Here is an 18,960-nt window from a genome sequence, read left to right on the forward strand (position 1 = left end):
ACACATCATTGTAAAATCAATACATTCATCGTTCCACTCAGAATCTAAAATTATTATAATACATTTACGATATATCAAAATTATATATCTATATATAAATTTATACTAATATTTTAGTGTTAAATTTTAAAAATACATATAACATGATTAAAAAAAACTTATACATTTATCGTTCTGCTTAAAATCTAAAATTCGTCAAAACTGAAGTACCTATCTACATATACTTTTCGTTAGTAGATAACATTTTAGATGTGGCCTTGTTGATAAACCAACAAGAAAATGTTATATGATAAGATCTGGTCTTTTTATTTAAGGTTCAAGTACAAATCATAGGTAAGTAACACTTTATTAGGTACATTAATCGTATTATTTTTGTTATAATATAATATTATATAATCTTACAAATTTATTATGTAAGAAAAATTCATATACGTCTATACAATAATATTGAATATTACATAAATTTATATACATTTCTTAATAGGTAGGTACGAAACATTTTTAATTATTATAAAAATATTATAATTAATATACAAATATAAAACTTACTACACATCTACAATCTACTGTGTACGGTGCAGTGTTGGTATATAAATACCTATATAGATACCTATTCCATTAAGCACGAGAATTTGGGCGATTAGCATTTCAATGATTTACATTCCATACATAGGTATACATTTTTTGGATAAGTTGCATTATGCATATTAGCATATTATGGTAAGTTTCATCCATAAAAATGGTTGACTAGTTTCGTTTGGCATATATTTTGAAAGTGATATCTAAGTATAAACTTGCGTCAGATGAATATAATTTGTTTAATATCAAAAAATACATAAAATAAAAAAATACCTAGGTATATAATATTGTACGTTTTAATATATTTTCTATGGAGGAAATATCCGCTATATACCGAGAATGTCAAAAAAAAATTGTTATTTACAATGCAACTAGTTTTTCTTCTTACAAGTTTAGAGTCTAAACTTTAGACCGAGTAATAGGTATATATTATTCTTTACTGCAGGATCTTAACGCCAATAATAATAATTATATGTGTGAGTGTGTTTAATTAATAACTACTGTAACAATAATACAATATATTATTTTTTGGGCGTTAAACCACACGCTGTCCAGTTGTAGTTATCTTGACATTCGCGCGGCGCATCGTGCGGTTCTCATAACAATTATTATAATATATGGCATTTGCGGACATGCGGTGTTCCATAATAATATAATATTATCTTCAATCGAAGTCCGACGGTAATTCTCATCCGAGGTTTCCTTGAGTTGTGCAGGAAGAATGAAAAGTAGGTACTGTATCCGAATAAGAAGTGTTCAAAATATGTTCAGCCGACAGCCACATTGTTTGGATTTATCGTCTAGATGACGAACGACGACGGCGCGGCGGCGTCCACAAAATATTTCTCATGGTTTATGGACTTATTTCTAATATAGTTACGGTATACTTATTTTTTATCTATATACATAAGTAGTATATAATATATCATATAGGTACTGGACCGGAAATGTATAATTTGTTATTTCCTCCTAGATTGGCCATAGTGACATATCTATATAATTGCAGAAAACAATAGTGTGAATATAACAATGCGATTTCATCATAATAATAATATAATATTATATTATAAGTATTTATTTAAGTGAGAGTAAGAGCAAGACTTTATTGGTCGATTTTTGTGTTTTTCAAAAATGTATTAACATTATATTATTATATAGTAGGTAGGTAGTGTAAGTATTTTTGTATATTAATACCATAGATATAATACAACTTGATAGACGACTACAGGATAATATTGAAGTCGGCAACCATATGCCAACAGGCAACCGGGCAATGTTTACAAAATTGCATGATTGATAATATAATATATATTTATCAGATAAATATGATTGATCAGTATAGGTACCTAATCTATTGAGTTATTATTTGCTAAATATTGCTCTTTTTTCCACACGACTTCAAACGTTCCTATGGGAATGTATTACGCAGTCCGCTATCTGGTTGTTTTATATTATGTCTATGGTAGATACTTCTTTAAAACTAAAACAAACTACTTATTTTTTTTGATTTGAAAACATCTTAATTTTTGTTTGGTCAAGAATTGATTAAGAATGGGAGTTACCAAATTGATTCCCGTTTGGAGGGGTTATTTTAATGATGATAACTACATAGGTATACAATATATTAATACGATTAGGGCTGGCCATTAACGAGTTAAAAGTTAAAATTAATTTAAAACGTTAAGTTAATTAGCTCGTTACTTTCTTTTCAAATAAACTTTTAACTTAATAAGTTAGTTTTTTTTCAAGATTAACGTGTTAACTTCAAGTTAATTTCATTTCAAAAATATCTAAATTAAGTTAATTTTCATCCGAAGAATAATGCAAACTTTTAATGTGTTTATTGTTTTTATTTTAATGTATCATTTTAAATTTCCCCAGTAATTTTCCTGAACGTAAAGAAAAACTATCTAATAGACCTGGAATTATAATTAAATCTGGAATTCTTTATTTTGCAAATTAGCAAATTTTAACTTTACACTAAGGTACACTAAGTTAAGTTACTTTTTTTCAAAGTTAACTTTTAACTTAACGAGTTAACGAAAAAAAATACGAGTAACTTTTAACTGAACTTAACTTAATTATTTTAAAATAACTTAACTTAGGTAACGAGTTAAAAAAAATCGTTAACTTGCCCAGCCTTGAATACAATGAATCATCAGGGCTGTTGACATGGGAAAAGGAGGTAGGTAGCTTATAACTAGTAATATATTTTGAATTTTTTTTTTTACTATTATGAACCCTTCCGCCCTTCCCCATAATAAATTCGTGTCTAAGGCACTGTTAGGCCCTCGAGCGAGCGAATGAAAAGAGATAGGTTATAGGTTATAGGTTATATCTACTAGATGGGAACCAATTAGCCATTAGGCCAATGTGGTAGTTTCGAGAACAAATTTGGTATCGTCCATGAAAATGACTAATTACCTACCTAGGTACTAATGTTATTGTAATCATCTAAAAAGATCATCCGTTGTATACAAATTAACATAATGGCATAACCGTGATCTTTTTTAACCACGGGTGATCGATGATCATGATCATTGATCATTATGGTAATATAATAATAAAATATAGGTAACAATATTATTATTGATTTTTATGATTTTATACTTCAATTGTCTCGGCGGTAATGGTGGCGGTGCATCGTTCGTCTGTTCAATATCCATGTGCAACATGTCTTCGTAATCCTCGTCTTCCTCGCTCTTCCCTTCAGCGTCCGCGCTTTCTTCGTCCACTATTCCTTGTAAACGTGTACTAAGCAGGTGTTGGTCGATCAGCCGTAAGTCTTGCATTGAGTTGGGTTCACTGTATCCTGGTGTAGCCAATAGCAATCCCACGCTGGTCAACAGGTAGTGCGACGAACTCTGGAAAATATTCATCGTTTAAAACTTTAGAAATTGGGGAGTGGCTATAGGTACCTACTATATACATAGGAGCAATTTTGGGGGTGCTTAGCACCCTCAAATTTTTGATAGCATCATCGAATTTGTATTGAATATAATATGCTCTAGGTATTTGGATACATTTAGTTATATGGACTTATCATTTTCATAATAATAATAATAATAATAATAATACATGTATTACCTATGCATATAGGTACTTATCAGAATAATAATATAGATATAAGTGTATAATGTTATAAGCTTATACCTAATTGTTTCAATTAAGATAAATACGAAGGTGTAAAAAATTAAGGTGTACGAAAGGCAGGGCCCCCACTGACCACTTTAGTCGACATTAATCTAGCACCCCCATAAATTTAACCCAAATTACGCCCATGACTATGTATAATTCAATGTGCATAGTATTGGCATATTATATACCTACTTCGATACGTAAATATCGAAAAAGTATTCAACAAACAGAATAGAGGTTACCTAATAATCTACAGGCAGAATTTAACTCCATTTTTCAATAATTCAATCTCAAACTTTATAATATTTCTTTAAAAAAAGTCGATTTTATATAAGACATTTTTTTTAACAAATTATTTTATACTATTATTTGAAATATAAAAATTGGAGTTAAATATTTAAGTGTTAAGTCTGGGCCAGTTTATAATTGTTTTTAACTCAGTTGGGTTGATCAAATTAATATGTGTTAATATCTAATAAGAAAAAGTTAAAAGTTAATTTAATTGCTGGTTAACTTAGTAGTTAGTTAAGTTAAAAGTTGATACATAATTTTTTTAAAGTTTATATTAAGAAATAATTTTTTTTATCTATATTACTACCAGAGTCTTAGTCTACTTTATTTTGTCCAATTCAAAACTATATATACTAAATATACCTAGTTTCATTGAAGTTTTTCATCACAAACAGAAATGTTAATTGTTACCAACATAAACGCAACTAGGGCGTTTAGCCACCCCAACAATTATTCAATGGTTTCTTAAGATATTAATAAACTTTTCAAATTGAACTGTAATTCTTATTTTTTTTTTCATTTTATAATTATTTTATAGTCTCGCACGGTTATCTTTACTAAGCACATGTGTTTAATTTCGCTCCCGAGCTGTTCGTCGACAACTTTCTCTAAATTCAATGGATTTCGTTCTAACTTGCAGTAAAAAATAAATCAAAAAATAACTAAATTTAGCCTGCCTATTGTTATTGTTTTTATAGTCACCTTCAACCGTGTCAAGTCTAAAAAGTAATAAATTAATTACTATTGGGTACATTACTATTATATCGACAATCTAATTACCGCCTCGAGGTACCGTTCATTCGATGACCTTTGGTCAGTAGATAACCGATAGCGGCATAATGCCGCCTAACCAACTAATTAAAAATAAATCATCCAACGACCGCACAGCTATACAGGTTGGCTCAAAAGTCTCATTGCCTACTATCAAAATCGTCAACCACCTCTAATAATTCAAACAATAATGGATCCGGCTGGACCTTACAAACCAAACACCCGTCTTCTCCAGGTACATTCCCTCAACCAAAAGGTAAAAAAACTAGGGATGGGCCGATACTAAAACCGATATTTGAACCAATACCAAACAAAAAAAATAACCAAATCTATCAGCATAATAGCATTGATTATAAATTGTAATAGTTAAATGTAAAATGATAATAGTATTTCGGTTGATAGTATCGGTGATATTTTAATATCAGTTTATTATTTATGCTGAAAATGTTGGTTTTCAAATATATCGGGTATCGGTTTTTTTATCGGTTGCATATATTATCAGAATATCGGATATCGGTAAAAAGAGGTATCAGCCCATCCCTAAAAAAAACAAACAATTCTTTCTTTAAGCCTAACTGCCTAACCGTTATTAAGTCTTAACGGATGATGATGAAACCATCGAATCCGTCCCCCAACCACCTCTACCACCGCCAATATTTATTACATCAACAATAAATTACATTGAGCTCTGTAATTAAATAAAATCTATCTCTGACGATGAAGGATTCTTATGTAAATCCACATCTAAAAACCAAAAATTATCATTATACTCGTCCAACTGTTTTTGCCAAACAATCAAATTTCTTAATGACAGTTCCATCGAATATCACACATATCAAGCTAAAAAAGACTTATCGTGTTGTCTTTAGGCATCTAGAAGGGCTACCTTGATTGTGAGGGAGAAAAGTCTTTAATCAAAAGGTTTGAGTGGGAGGAAAGGTCCTTAATTAAAAAGTTTGAGTGGGAGGAAAGGCGGTTGTGGAATCTTTCATGAAAGTGTTTGGCTTCTTCATGGATTGTTTTTAATTTCAGGTCTATGTGGAGAGTATGATTAATTTTCTTAGCGCAATGTTTTTGAAGGATGATAAATTGATAAATATGATAAGTATTTAAATGTCATTATTTGTCGTTTTTTTCTAATTTCTTTTATATTTTTAAATTTTAAGTAAAAAATATATGTGGAGGTAATTACTTCATTATATAATATGAAGGATAGCATTGATTTTACAATACATATTATCATTGATTATAAATACTATAAATACTAGTATTTATAATCAATGATATTATACTATAAAATCAATGGCGATAATAATTAAACACAATTTATGATGTAAAACAATTTACACCCAAAATTACTTGAAATATTTAAAAATAATTGATTAAAATATCATAGATAGGTATAATATAATAAAATTGAAAACAAAATAAATGTTTAATTCGTTGATTTCACGGTAAGTAAAAAACAATGAGGTAAGTTAAGTTAGTAATTAAGTTAACAGAAACCCAAAAGTTACTATAGTTAAGTTTAAAAGTTAAAATTAACTTAAATTTTAACTTATTAATTTGTTAATGCACAGCTTTGCAAAAAGCTATAGCGCCTGTAACACCAACCTTTTGTGCCAAACCGTTGGACCGGGGCATGAGTACGAGATGTTGTTGCGAACCGGCCGACCGCAGCGTGGGTGCGGATTGTTGCATGACGAACTTCTTTAGATCGCCTTCGCTCCTGCTCATTCGTCTGGACTCCAGCAGACGCCGTGGCGGCGTCGTCGAAGGCGAATCGGCGGCGGACATATGGTCGTTGCGCGTCTGTCTGCAGTCCTTGGGCGTCGGCGGCAACGGCGTGGTGGCGATCCTGGGCAACGGTCGCGGGCAAGACAGCAGCTCGTTGTGCAACTCGTCGGCTTCGGTGCAGTATAGTTCCAAGTCACCATCGCCCGCTTTAAACTTGCTGTAAAAATGGTATTAAAAAAAAAAATCAACAATTCCGTTCACGCAGACGTTACTGTGAACGCTCTGAATATTATACGGCTTGCAGGGTATAACCGTACAACACAGCGCTTACGTTGGGGGGAGGGGGGTTGAAGCCATCATATTTTTTCATTATTAATCTGTGTAAATGATCACTTCTCCTACACTCTTATACTAAGTTGGGACACTTGCAAATGACTCCAAGAAATCTTGGTAGTTAACAGTATAATTACTACAATGTCAGTGTAATTTGTATTTGTTCTTCGATAATTACTTTAATAATTGGTGGTTGTGAGGGGCTTCGCAAATGTATTTTTTTTAAAATCATTATTAAGGGAACTTAAGCCCCCTAAAAAAATATGGCCTATTTGTGCCTATTATTAAATATATACAGCAGTGTTGAATTATACCTGTTTGTGCGTATTGTACACACTCTATGTAAATCATCTGATACAGCCGGCAGAGGTAAGTAACTACATTGTATTTGTGTCCAATGGAGTGTTACTTTGATTTTTCCAGTGTGTGGATCAGTCACTAATATTTCTTCTGACTTTACAGATAGAGTACCATACAGGCCGGTTAAACCAGCTGTTTTAGAATGTTCGTTGTCAATTATCGATACAGTATACTCGTTTGTTGACTCTGCAATGAATAATATATAGCTTCTATTATTTATTTATACTTTTTATTTATGTGACAAATTAATGAAAATTTAAAAATTCAAAATTTAACAAATAATCATTCAACATTGAAAAACAATGTAGGTTCTAATTTAGAGGGTTCTGTCACTGGACAGCCTCCGTCCTCATAATATATATTTATATCTATTTATATATAAAGGAATTTGTCCTCCTGAGAGGGATCAAAGTAGAGCACAAACCACAGGGCGGATCTGGTTGAAATTTTAAATATAGATTAATATAATAATTTCACCGTGCTTTAAGACAGGATTTTTTGAAGTTCAACCTCTAAAGCGGAAATTAAGTGGTTGTAAGTATACAATAGTGGCGCCATCTATCAAGCAATATCTTATCTTAATTATTATTATGTTATTATTATTCTATATTTATTTATTTATTATATTATTAAATTATTATTATTAATATTATTGATAAGAAGTTTTCATTGGCAATATAATATAGACACAGGTGTTGAGTTTAGGATTATGTTTGTAGATTGATTTGGACAAAAATGACAAAACTGCTTTAAGTAATAAGTAACATTTACTAAAGTACTAAATGCATGACGTACACATAAGTAATATTATAATGTAGTACCTACAGTATGCTAAAAGTCGGCGTTATATACAAGTGACCTATTGACCTAAGTCTCACGCCACTGTTTAACTTCGACGAGATTTTCGTCGGAATAACTTTTCATTCAGTTTTTAACAATTGTCAATCGTGAATGTTTGTTTTACGTAAATTTATTTGAGGTACTTAAAATTCTCAAAAAGTCATAATGTGCATTAAAATAATTTGATTTCGTATAGATATTTCTTTCTAGTAATATTAATAAGTAATAAGTAATAACCCATTACCCATCCTACAAATTATTGAAATTATTTTGAAGAAACTTTTGTTATAGGTATCTTTATAGCGTTTATTCGGTCTGCGTCATATTATATTGTTGTTTCTTCATTAATTCAGTATGTCAGTATCTACATACGCTTACTACCATTTGTTAATTAAAAATGCATTAACATAATGAACACACCTATATTATATTGTATTAAGCTATTGTAAATAAGAAAATTAATACAACAATAACTTAACAACTTAACATTTTATAATAATTAAAGATAACTAATTGTAATAATTTATCAGATAACCATCAGCTATATTATATAATATTATAAAAATATAATTATTATGCATGAATGCGTCGTACGAATACGGTATTGTACTATTTTTATAAACTTGATACATTGTTGCCAATGGGCAACGACGTGAATTTAATAATCTTATAAGTAATACAACAATATAATATGTAGATAGTTGAACGTGATTCGTACTTATATGTGTTGGTGGTTTTAAAACATCTCTTATAGATTTCATCCAATTTTGTGACTCTGTTTCTGATTTTCCAGCAAGAAAAATACATGGTTGTTGTTCCTTTTGTCCTGCATAAAATATTCCAAAACCGTAGGCTCTAGTCCTATATAGTGGTGAGAAATAAAAGCATCAATCATAACTATATCAAAATGTGATAACATTTTTGAAAGGTTATAACAATAATAAAACCCAAGACCGGAACAGAATTTTGTTTATTGATCCTTCATTTTTTTTTTTGCTTTTAATTCTATTTCTTAAATTTCAGATTAAAAATCTTAAAAATTATGCTACTATTAATAGGTACCTATTATATGTGCTACGAAAAAATAACGAAAAACTGAGTAAAATTGTAAATTGTAATTTGTAGTCAGGTATGCCTACATAATGCTGGTGTTATTATAATAATTTTTTTTAATTTTTTCAACTTTTGAGTGTTCAATTCTTCCGGTCTTATGACATTCCCTAGTAGTAAGTTATTAATTATTATAGAATTGCAACAATATTATATTATATATATAGTATATACTCATATTATATCATATTATATTATACCTACTATACATTTATACTTAAAGAGTATAGGTACAATATAATCTTTAATTAATTTATATTATTCAAATAATATGCTTAAGTGTATCGACCTGGATTTAATTCGGTAGATAATTGCGTTGTTAGGTACTGCTAAACACGATGTAACATTTCCCTTACTATGTCCAATGTTGATGATCATACGATTTTCATTTTTGAGTACTTCACACCATTGGCTTTTCCACGCCTGTTAACATTTTTTGCAAACATAATAATTAAGAACTTACTATTGAATTTACTATTTATGTTTGTTAGAAATGTTTATGCTCCTTTATATATTGTCTGAAACATGTGAAAATGATTTGACCGTATTGGCCGCTGTGCATTTTACAAAAAAGGTATACCCAACTATTATTAAATCATATTTTTATTACAAAAACATCAAAAATAATGAAACAATATAAAATATTAACATACCTTCCACGAACCGAATTTTCTACCTTTGGCCGGTACTTTTATATCAATTATACCACTGATCTCCATGATTGATTTTCAGCTTATTCCTATAATAATTATGAAATTTAACATTTAATGATATTTATAATTTTTAATCATTGTTCGTTTTGTATAATAACGTATAATAATATAGTAACTTTTGATCGTGTTTTATTTATTATTTATAATTCCTATATCACCTTGAGTTGACTGAGGATAAACGAAACCGAGATAAGCGTATAATATAATAATTATTAATAGTTGACTTCTTTTCTTAAGCCCCGTCTAGACCAAAGAAAATTTTTTTACCGACAATGTTTCTAATTTTCCGTTATAAGCATAAACATTTGTCGACGACAATGTCAGAAACATATGTTTCCGACAAATGTTTCTTGGTCTGAACGAGGCGTTAGATACGTGTAACCAATTGCAAGCAGAAATAAACGAATTTGCAGTTATGACTTTAGTATTATTTATAGCGGTTAAACCACGCTAAAATATTAACTGGTTCAATCTATTATCCACAATTCACAAACCAACATTCCTCGAATCGTCAAAATCGCTTTAGCTATACACATAAAGCTGTTACCAATTGCTTCCATTCTACTACTCTTACCCGCCCGAAGCCATCCTATATAGCCACCTGATAGGATTGAAATAAGAAACGTTACAGACGCTTCAGTCTCAAGTAATTTATTGATGTAACTTTTATTAAATTCCCAGTAGTTTTTGAGTCTTCAATAGACAAAGAAAGAACGAAAGAAAAATACATTACTTTGTATATACTTGTGCATAGTTTTAATTTTTTTTTCTATTTTAGTTTGATCCAACATGAAAAAATAGCCGTGAAATAGGTAGGTAAGTAGGTACCTACTTGAAGGTTGGGTATTTAAAATGAGGTATGAGGGACAATATTATATACCTATAGCTAGTAACCATAGTCGATTTGCATTATTTTATGTTTGGAATTATGGAATCCTATGTGAAAATACCTAGTGAATATTGAATATTATATAGGTAATATAAAAAGCCACAAATTCATGACTAGCTGAATAGCTTATAGTTTTAAAAATTAATGTTTTGTCTGATCTACTGCAGTACTGCTGTATATTTAATGAATATTGTGTTATAGTAATGTATATTTTTCTGTTGAATCTAAATAGTAGTTAAAATTAAAATTTTACCACTTAATGAAATAAACTTGATAGGTACACAAAAAAGAATCATATAAAAAAATTTCTTATCCACTGATAAAGGTACACAAATTAATGATCAACTGTACCTACAGGCTGAATTTAGCTGCAATAACCAACACAATTAAAATTAAAATTCAAGTTTTTCTTATATATTTCAGTTCAATATTACTCGTTATTTTGAGATTTGTACGTTTGAAAAGTGCACCTAAGTTATATACGTGAGTCTCATTTGCTTGGGATGGGGGGGGGGGGGCTGATAATTTGTTATTTAGCGGAGGTTTAAGCTTAACTAGAATCCATTCTTAAGTTTGGAATTCTGATGCCGTGGGTAGGTATTAATATTTTAAATTTTTACAACAACCTTCATACAAATTACAATTTTAATACATAATTGCGCCTTACGTAATAAGTTCACAGATCACTAAAACCATTTTGAAAGTTTCCTGAAATTTCGAGTGCAGCCCACTTAGCCTCCTGCCTATTCCATTGACTTATATTCAAATATATTAGATAATATATTTAGATTATTAGAATTTTCCAGATTACGAAGTAACTAAAATAAAATAAATCGGAGGTAGGTATAGCTACAGTGAATATACTTGTTAAATTAATTTGTATAATGTTCAGCTTTTTAGACACATTTGTTTACAGACTTTAAAAAATAAAAAACAACTATTCAAGTTTTATTATATCATAGTTATTATTGTTAACATATTATTACACGAGTGTAATTATTCTTCAATCATTTAAATGAACATCTGTACACCTAATTAAGATTTTTCAGACTCATTTTATAAATTATAATATAATATGCATTGCTCAAAGCTACGTCAGTTTTCGACTACCTACCTATTGTTATATTTTGTTTGTCTCAAGGCACAAGCATATAGACACGTCATAATTATTATTGTACCTTTATATTACATTATTAAGCTGTAGATTCACCATGAAGTTTTCAGATGAATATTTTGGTATTTCCGAGGTCCTTATTATAGTCCGGTGAAGAATATAATTTTAAATTAAATATTACCGAACCTTGAAGTATTTCTACTCTAAATATGGAGGTTATGGCCACTTTTATTCTTGTTGATGACCGGAAAATAAAGTATTTCTATCTGGCTATATGCCTATATGGTTATATATTAGTTATGGTTTATTATATGTATTTTTTTTGCACTTCTGTAATATTTTGTTGTAAATATAATTGTACGTGTAGCCCGTGTAGGGAAATCGTTTTCAATTTATTGACTAATCAATGATAATAATGTCATTATAATTCTAAATCAAGAAGCCTTCACATTTTTGCCTTTTTAAAATAGTACGTGTAAAATTAATTAATTGCTTGTTTAAATTATTTTTGTATTTTAGTCTCGCTATAATTTGTTATGCAATAGAATAATATATTTAGCTTATTAGTCATAAAATTATTATTTAACGACATTTTATTTTAAATAATATGTAGCTTAGTACCTATATATATATTATAATCTGATCCGTGTATTATGGTATATATTAAAATATATTAGTATAATTTTATTGGATTTTGTTGATAATTTTTACTGTATTTTTTTGCGATAAAAACTATATAGGTAGGTACATACTATATTTGTACAGTCACGTAACATAAAAATAAAATCCATTTATAATAAAAGTGTATTTATGTATTTTTTTTGAACTGTAAAAAGTGTTAATGAATGCCATGTGGAGAATGTTTAACCGCAACCGCTTGACACTCGTATGATGTACAGACTATACAGAGTACAGACAAGTAGAATATATTGGCAAGGCCGAATAATATGTACCTACCTGTCGGCTGTCACATCTCGCAGTTGATCGGTATGTATGACACAATTTTGTTTGTTCAACCGGCAATTAATAAAAACAATAATTATCGTTTAAATTATATTTTGCGTTTAAGTTAAAATTTAAATCTATTTAAATCCTATACCAGTTTGTCGTTTTACCCATTTAAACCGCATGTGAGCTTGAGGTATTAAAACGCAAATCATAATCACACTAGTCGCAGCTGCTGCTGCAGCAGTGATTATTAGCAACTTTATAAAATAATATTATAAATAATTTCAATAAGATTTTAGATTGATGATAATAATGGTAATAAAATTATTATATTTTTTTTATCGATGACATTGTAGATACATGGAATAGTAACACATGCCTACTACCTAACTATAGGTATTCTGTACAGCATTATACTATATCTAACATGTAATATATTATTGTAAAGATCACAATTAATCTAAATGAACAATTTTGCCTACTATACAATAGTTATATAGGTATATAATATATTAATATAGTATATGTTATAATGTTATGTACAATATTAAATTACAAAATATCGACTTAATAATAATAATAAGTTACGATGTAGGTAAGATATTTTCTACATTTTTTTATGTAAGTACTAGGTATAGGTAATTATCTATAATCATTCAAACTGTTTTTATCGCCAACGGGATAAAAGTATGGAACTGAGGATATAATATTGTATAAAAGATAAAACCATATTTGACTTGAGGCAAAATCGTATGCGGAATACCCATTGTAATTGTCCGTATGATAGTTTTATGTTTCTATAATGTAGACAAAAGATTGTGCACATAAAAATACATAATACAAAATCAAAATGAGTCATTTTATTAAGTATAGGTAAAAGCATAGTATGTGCCCCAAAGCTTAGGTATGGCGGGGGATGTATTAGAGAAGGCATGGCAAATACATGGCATGCGTGCCCGAGATGGCACGCGAAAAGATTTTGTGGGCACACGAAAATTTTTACTATGCATATTATATAATATATAATATTATAGATTATAGATTATAGAATATAGGTAATAGGTAAAAATATTTTGAGCATACGGCTTTTATCAGTCATTAACGATTATTCAATTTTATCTGTATAGATAAAATAATAATACCTATATATTATCTATATGGTATTGCGTTTAGTATGTTATTTACGTACGTTTATTGAGAGTAATAAACCTACCTCAGTAAACACTATTCAGTACAAATACGTCTGTCAATTTGTCATATAATTTTTTTCATGGCACGCACTAAAAAAAAAAAAGGTAATTTTGGGCACGTAGTGTTCAAAAGGTTTGCCATCCCTGTATTAGAGTATTAGACTAAAATATCAATTACCAAATAAGAGCTAATATTATAAAAATAATTATAATTTCAAATTTCAGGATAGATTATATGCATAAGCTTACTTATTGATTACATAGATAATATAAGAATGGATAGGACATGCCTATACGGCTATACCAGTTCCATATGAGGCCGTGTGCTTTTTTGGGGAAGAGAGAAAGTAAAGAGAGAAAGACAATATGAGGCTTTTTGAGGTTATGTGCAAAACTGTTTTATTAAATAATAATGAATAAATATGATAGTCAGTTATATTTAGATATTTGTCAGTTTGTATTTTGATTGTTTTGCCACCTGTACCTGGAAAATGGAAATTGGAAAATAATATTTTAACAAAATAAAATTATGTTATTTAATATTCATTATTATTTATCAATTATCACATCAATATTCGCCCCATATAACCTTAAAATAGTATCACTAAATTTTCATGTGATAAGTTCTTATGTCCTATCCATTCTTATATTATCTATGATTGATTACCTACCTACGGTGAAATTATATTTATAATTAACATACAAATATGTTGAGAAACTGTTTTTAAAAGAATGTGTCCGAGTTTCTAGTTTGATTAAATTAATAAAGCAAAATACCAATCAACCCTAATTTCGAATAAATATAACTACGTTAGGTAGGTACAAACAATTTATAATTGAAGATTTACTCAACTGTCAGATATTTATATTTAAATTATAATTATTAAAAGGTGCGATACTGCAAACAAACGAATATTTGACTATGCGATTACTTAACATTTAGAAGAAAGACCTCTTCAGATAATAGGTCGTATTTTGGTTTTTACTTTTACTTATTATACACAGTCATCGATATTTTTAGATTAAATAAGTATCTATTATTCTAACTTTTCGGGACAAAATGATAAATATGTAAATTAATATAAATATTTAAGTGATAATATTCAATATTGTTCATAGATAATGTAAACCATTTATAAGTTATGCATACATTTTTGTATTAATTCATAGCTATATAGCCTGTAGAACTGTAGGAGTCTAATTAATGTATTGTGATAAGTACAATAATATATAGGTAAGTGATGTTATCACATTATCTATGATTTGTATATATCAGTTTATATATTACATAATATAAATAAATATAATATTTATAAGGCCGGATTTAGCACAAAGATTTCGATTATAAAGCATTTTTGACTCGATGTGTAAAACAAAAATAGACAAAAAGTATGGGTAAAACCGAAAACCAAACAATTTTTAAAATGTGAATACGCGATTTACAAAAAATTAAATAAATAAAATACATTTATTTTTTGTTCGGTACCTATACATTTTTCACATTTCAACGACTTTTCCGGACCTCACGGGGCTAGGCCAAAATCCAGCTCTGAATATATATATGATCAAACTCATATTATAAAGACACCCGACCATTAAGTCTAGTACATTTGTGTTAAAGCGTATTATATTCAATATTAATCCACCATGATGTCCTTCAATCAAAGGTAATATTTTCACAAAAAAAAACATTTAAGGCTATAACCAAGGTTTGACGATTTTTTTTTATAAAAATATATATTATTGAATTTCATAACTATATTATTATACATCTCTATTAATATAATTGTATAATTTAGGAAAATTATTGATTGCCCTTAGTTATTATACACCTATATATTTTCGTTTAATATATCCAAGTTATAAAGTAAGTAACAAAAAAAAGAATACCTAACATTAGTTACCAGGCACCAGCTACCTATTTATGTTTGTATGTTTTGATATAGTTCAATAGTTGTATTATGATACAGTTATCCTACTTACAATAATAAATACTATATCGAATATCGAGATCAAATAGCTAAAATAAATAAATTAATGAATTGATTAAATAACTTTTTAATTTTTACTGTTAGTGTAAACATTTTTAATAAGTATAAGATTACTCAGGGTAAGAGTTTCAATGTATTTTTTCAAATCCAATTTACTTTTAGTTAACTTTTTTCTAAAATCATTGCAGCATTGCATTATGAATTCTAAATTACTTCATAATATCCTATAAACGTGAAATAGGTCAATAATTACCTACTCATTATTGTTACGAGAAAACAGTAAACACGTTGTCATAAATAATATATATTTTTAAAAATACAAAAAATAACGTATAAAAGTAGAAATTATAGAATACCAATAACGATTTCCAATCAAATTAATTAAGTAGAAAATGATTAATGTATATAATACTATAATAGCATTGAGTACAGATAGTAGGTACTATTATTATCTATATACTCAATGATAATACCTATGTATTTTTCTTAGGTACAATTTATAAATGCATCTTAAAACCAGTTATAACTATAATTAAAGATATGAGCTGAGAAATTTACAAAACAAGAGTAAATTTATTTAAATTTAACCAATGTTTAATTTATCAGATACATTTTTTTACCATTGTTAAAATCAAGTAACCCTTAATTTTAAACTGTCATACTAGCATAACAGTTTTTTAATTTAGATATACTAATGTAATATTTAGTATTTTAATAATTTAATCTATACTTACTGCATAATGTATACAGTACACATAGGTACATGTCCAATAGTACAAATATGTTTAAGGTTGCTTACTAACAAATTTAGATATGGGTAGTAAGATTAGGAAAATTAATTCAAAGGTAGGCTTCCACAATTAATAAAAGTTTTTTAAATTAAATAATTAAACATATTGTATAGTATTTTATATGAACGTTTTGAAAAAAAAACCACATCTAAACAATTTATTGTATATATTGACCGACACATTTTAACCGATACATCTTTTAACTACTAAACTATCTATAGGTACTATGTATAAAAATACTGAACGGATTTCAACTTACAGCTAAGTACTTACCTATCTACTTATTTATGTGATTATATATAAATTAAGATGCTTTTAGTTAAAACGATCCGGATGTATATGCAACTATATTTAGATAGGTACCTATACCATATTATATAACTATTGTATATTTACATGAATATAATATTTCAATGTAGTCGGTATATGAATGAATTATTTTCCCATTGTACTGTACATCACTCGTCAGTATTGTTTATTTAGATAGGTAATGATTAAATTGGAATATCTATTTTGTTTTTGTTTTAAGTGGGTAGTTGTGATAAAAATAATCTCCGTTACTTAGTTTCTCGTTACTTTTTCTATGATACAATTTTATTAAAATACAATTTCACCGACATTTTGTCGAAGTGTAGAAATTCAAAAACTATCTGAACACAATATTTAATAGATAATATTATTTAAATTGTATGCAGATAAATAATCTGCTATACATGTTACAGTTCTAACTTCTTAATTTAGTGATATGCAAATATGCAATCAATAATATAAATTAATAATTATAATGCTTAAGTTTGTATATATATAGTGCATTTGTTCTCGTTAAAAACTCGATTAACAATTAATCAGATTTTCGGAAACTATTGCCATTTTGGATGGTCACTTTTGTTTTTTATTTTTCGGCGTAGTAAACTGTTTTCTGTTTATATTTATTTTCATGAATTCTAAATCAAAAATCGATGCCTAAAAATGTTCTATTTAAATTTATACCTACGTAGTGATAAAAATAAATAGAAAATGGAAATATAAACAACCGTTGAAAATTTCATATATCTACGGTCATTTGTCTTAAAGTTACACCAAAAACCAAAATCGATTTTCTCGAAAACAGATTTTGCGTAAAAATTCCCGTTTTTCCTTAATTTTTCTTTTGTTTTTCACGGCGCTTTTGAAAACTATTGGAAAAATTTTACTTTTGACCCCCCAAAGTACCAACTAGATTCACTTTCCTATCAGAAAAGGTACTGTTGAAGAAAATCCAAGCACTTTTACTGTCCTAAAAGGTGATGACAGACACAAAAATAAAAATAAAAATAAAAAAAATAAAAAAAAACCACACATCATTGTAAAATCAATACATTCATCGTTCCACTAAGAATCTAAAATAAATAACTGAATATTAATGTTAGGTTCATCAATCATCATATTTAAAAAATAATAATTAAACGAAAGAAAACCGACATAACAATATACGTAATAACAAATAACACAGTCAAATTATGAGACACTGTATAAAATATGAATAATTGGGTTAGGGTAATTAAAAAAATAATAATAAAACAAGAGAAACAAAAATTCTTTTTAAGATAGCATTTACATAGCAAATGTTACTACATCTCAGCTGATAGGAAGAAAATTGTTCTGTTAATATTATAAAATATATTGTGGAGTAGATTAAACAGGCAGAACTATAAATAAACGTCATATATGGCATAATATACATGATTGAAAATATCTACACAACAATATTATATAAAATATATTTTAAAATCTTAAGGAAGAATCTTTTAACAATAATTTCTTTTAAAATGTATGCACTTAAGAAAATAACCTATATTATTTTGTTTAGGATGTGGCATATAATTTTTAGATGATTAATAATTAAATTGCTGTATAGTGTAAAATATAAAATGTGAAAATATGCATGTGAACAATATTAAAATGTAAGACAAACATTATTTTTATTTATATAATATTTAAATTACCTATAAATTAATTACAAGCTAATGGTATTTTTTTTGTTAAACTTTTAAATTTATATTAAAACTTAAACAATTTTAGTAATTTAAAATGTATATTCTTAGAACAAACTGTTATTAGGGTATGTGAAAGTATGACTAAAATGTCTGGCATTTATAAGGTAAAACTGGTAGCTACGGGTAGCA

The 18,960-nt window shown here is 28.1% G+C and overlaps 1 protein-coding gene across 1 annotated transcript in view; it reads right to left on the minus strand.

Annotated features, from left to right (window-relative positions):
* Positions 1 to 128: 128 nt before the first annotated feature.
* LOC100168953 overlaps positions 129 to 18,960 on the minus strand; it is a 20,210-nt gene continuing 1,378 nt past the window's right edge. Inside the window, exons 2-8 of the mRNA XM_001944689.5 lie at positions 9,813 to 9,898; positions 9,449 to 9,582; positions 8,768 to 8,910; positions 7,164 to 7,395; positions 6,394 to 6,733; positions 3,190 to 3,443; positions 129 to 1,571 (exon numbers count right to left, since the gene is read on the minus strand). Of these exons, the coding sequence (XP_001944724.2) occupies positions 1,505 to 1,571; positions 3,190 to 3,443; positions 6,394 to 6,733; positions 7,164 to 7,395; positions 8,768 to 8,910; positions 9,449 to 9,582; positions 9,813 to 9,878 (1,236 nt within the window). The 5' untranslated portion in view covers positions 9,879 to 9,898 and the 3' untranslated portion in view covers positions 129 to 1,504. The remainder of the gene's footprint in view (positions 1,572 to 3,189; positions 3,444 to 6,393; positions 6,734 to 7,163; positions 7,396 to 8,767; positions 8,911 to 9,448; positions 9,583 to 9,812; positions 9,899 to 18,960) is intronic.

This window comes from Acyrthosiphon pisum, chromosome A2 (genome assembly GCF_005508785.2).
Source record: "Acyrthosiphon pisum isolate AL4f chromosome A2, pea_aphid_22Mar2018_4r6ur, whole genome shotgun sequence".
In the NCBI taxonomy this organism is placed as follows: domain Eukaryota; kingdom Metazoa; phylum Arthropoda; class Insecta; order Hemiptera; family Aphididae; genus Acyrthosiphon; species Acyrthosiphon pisum.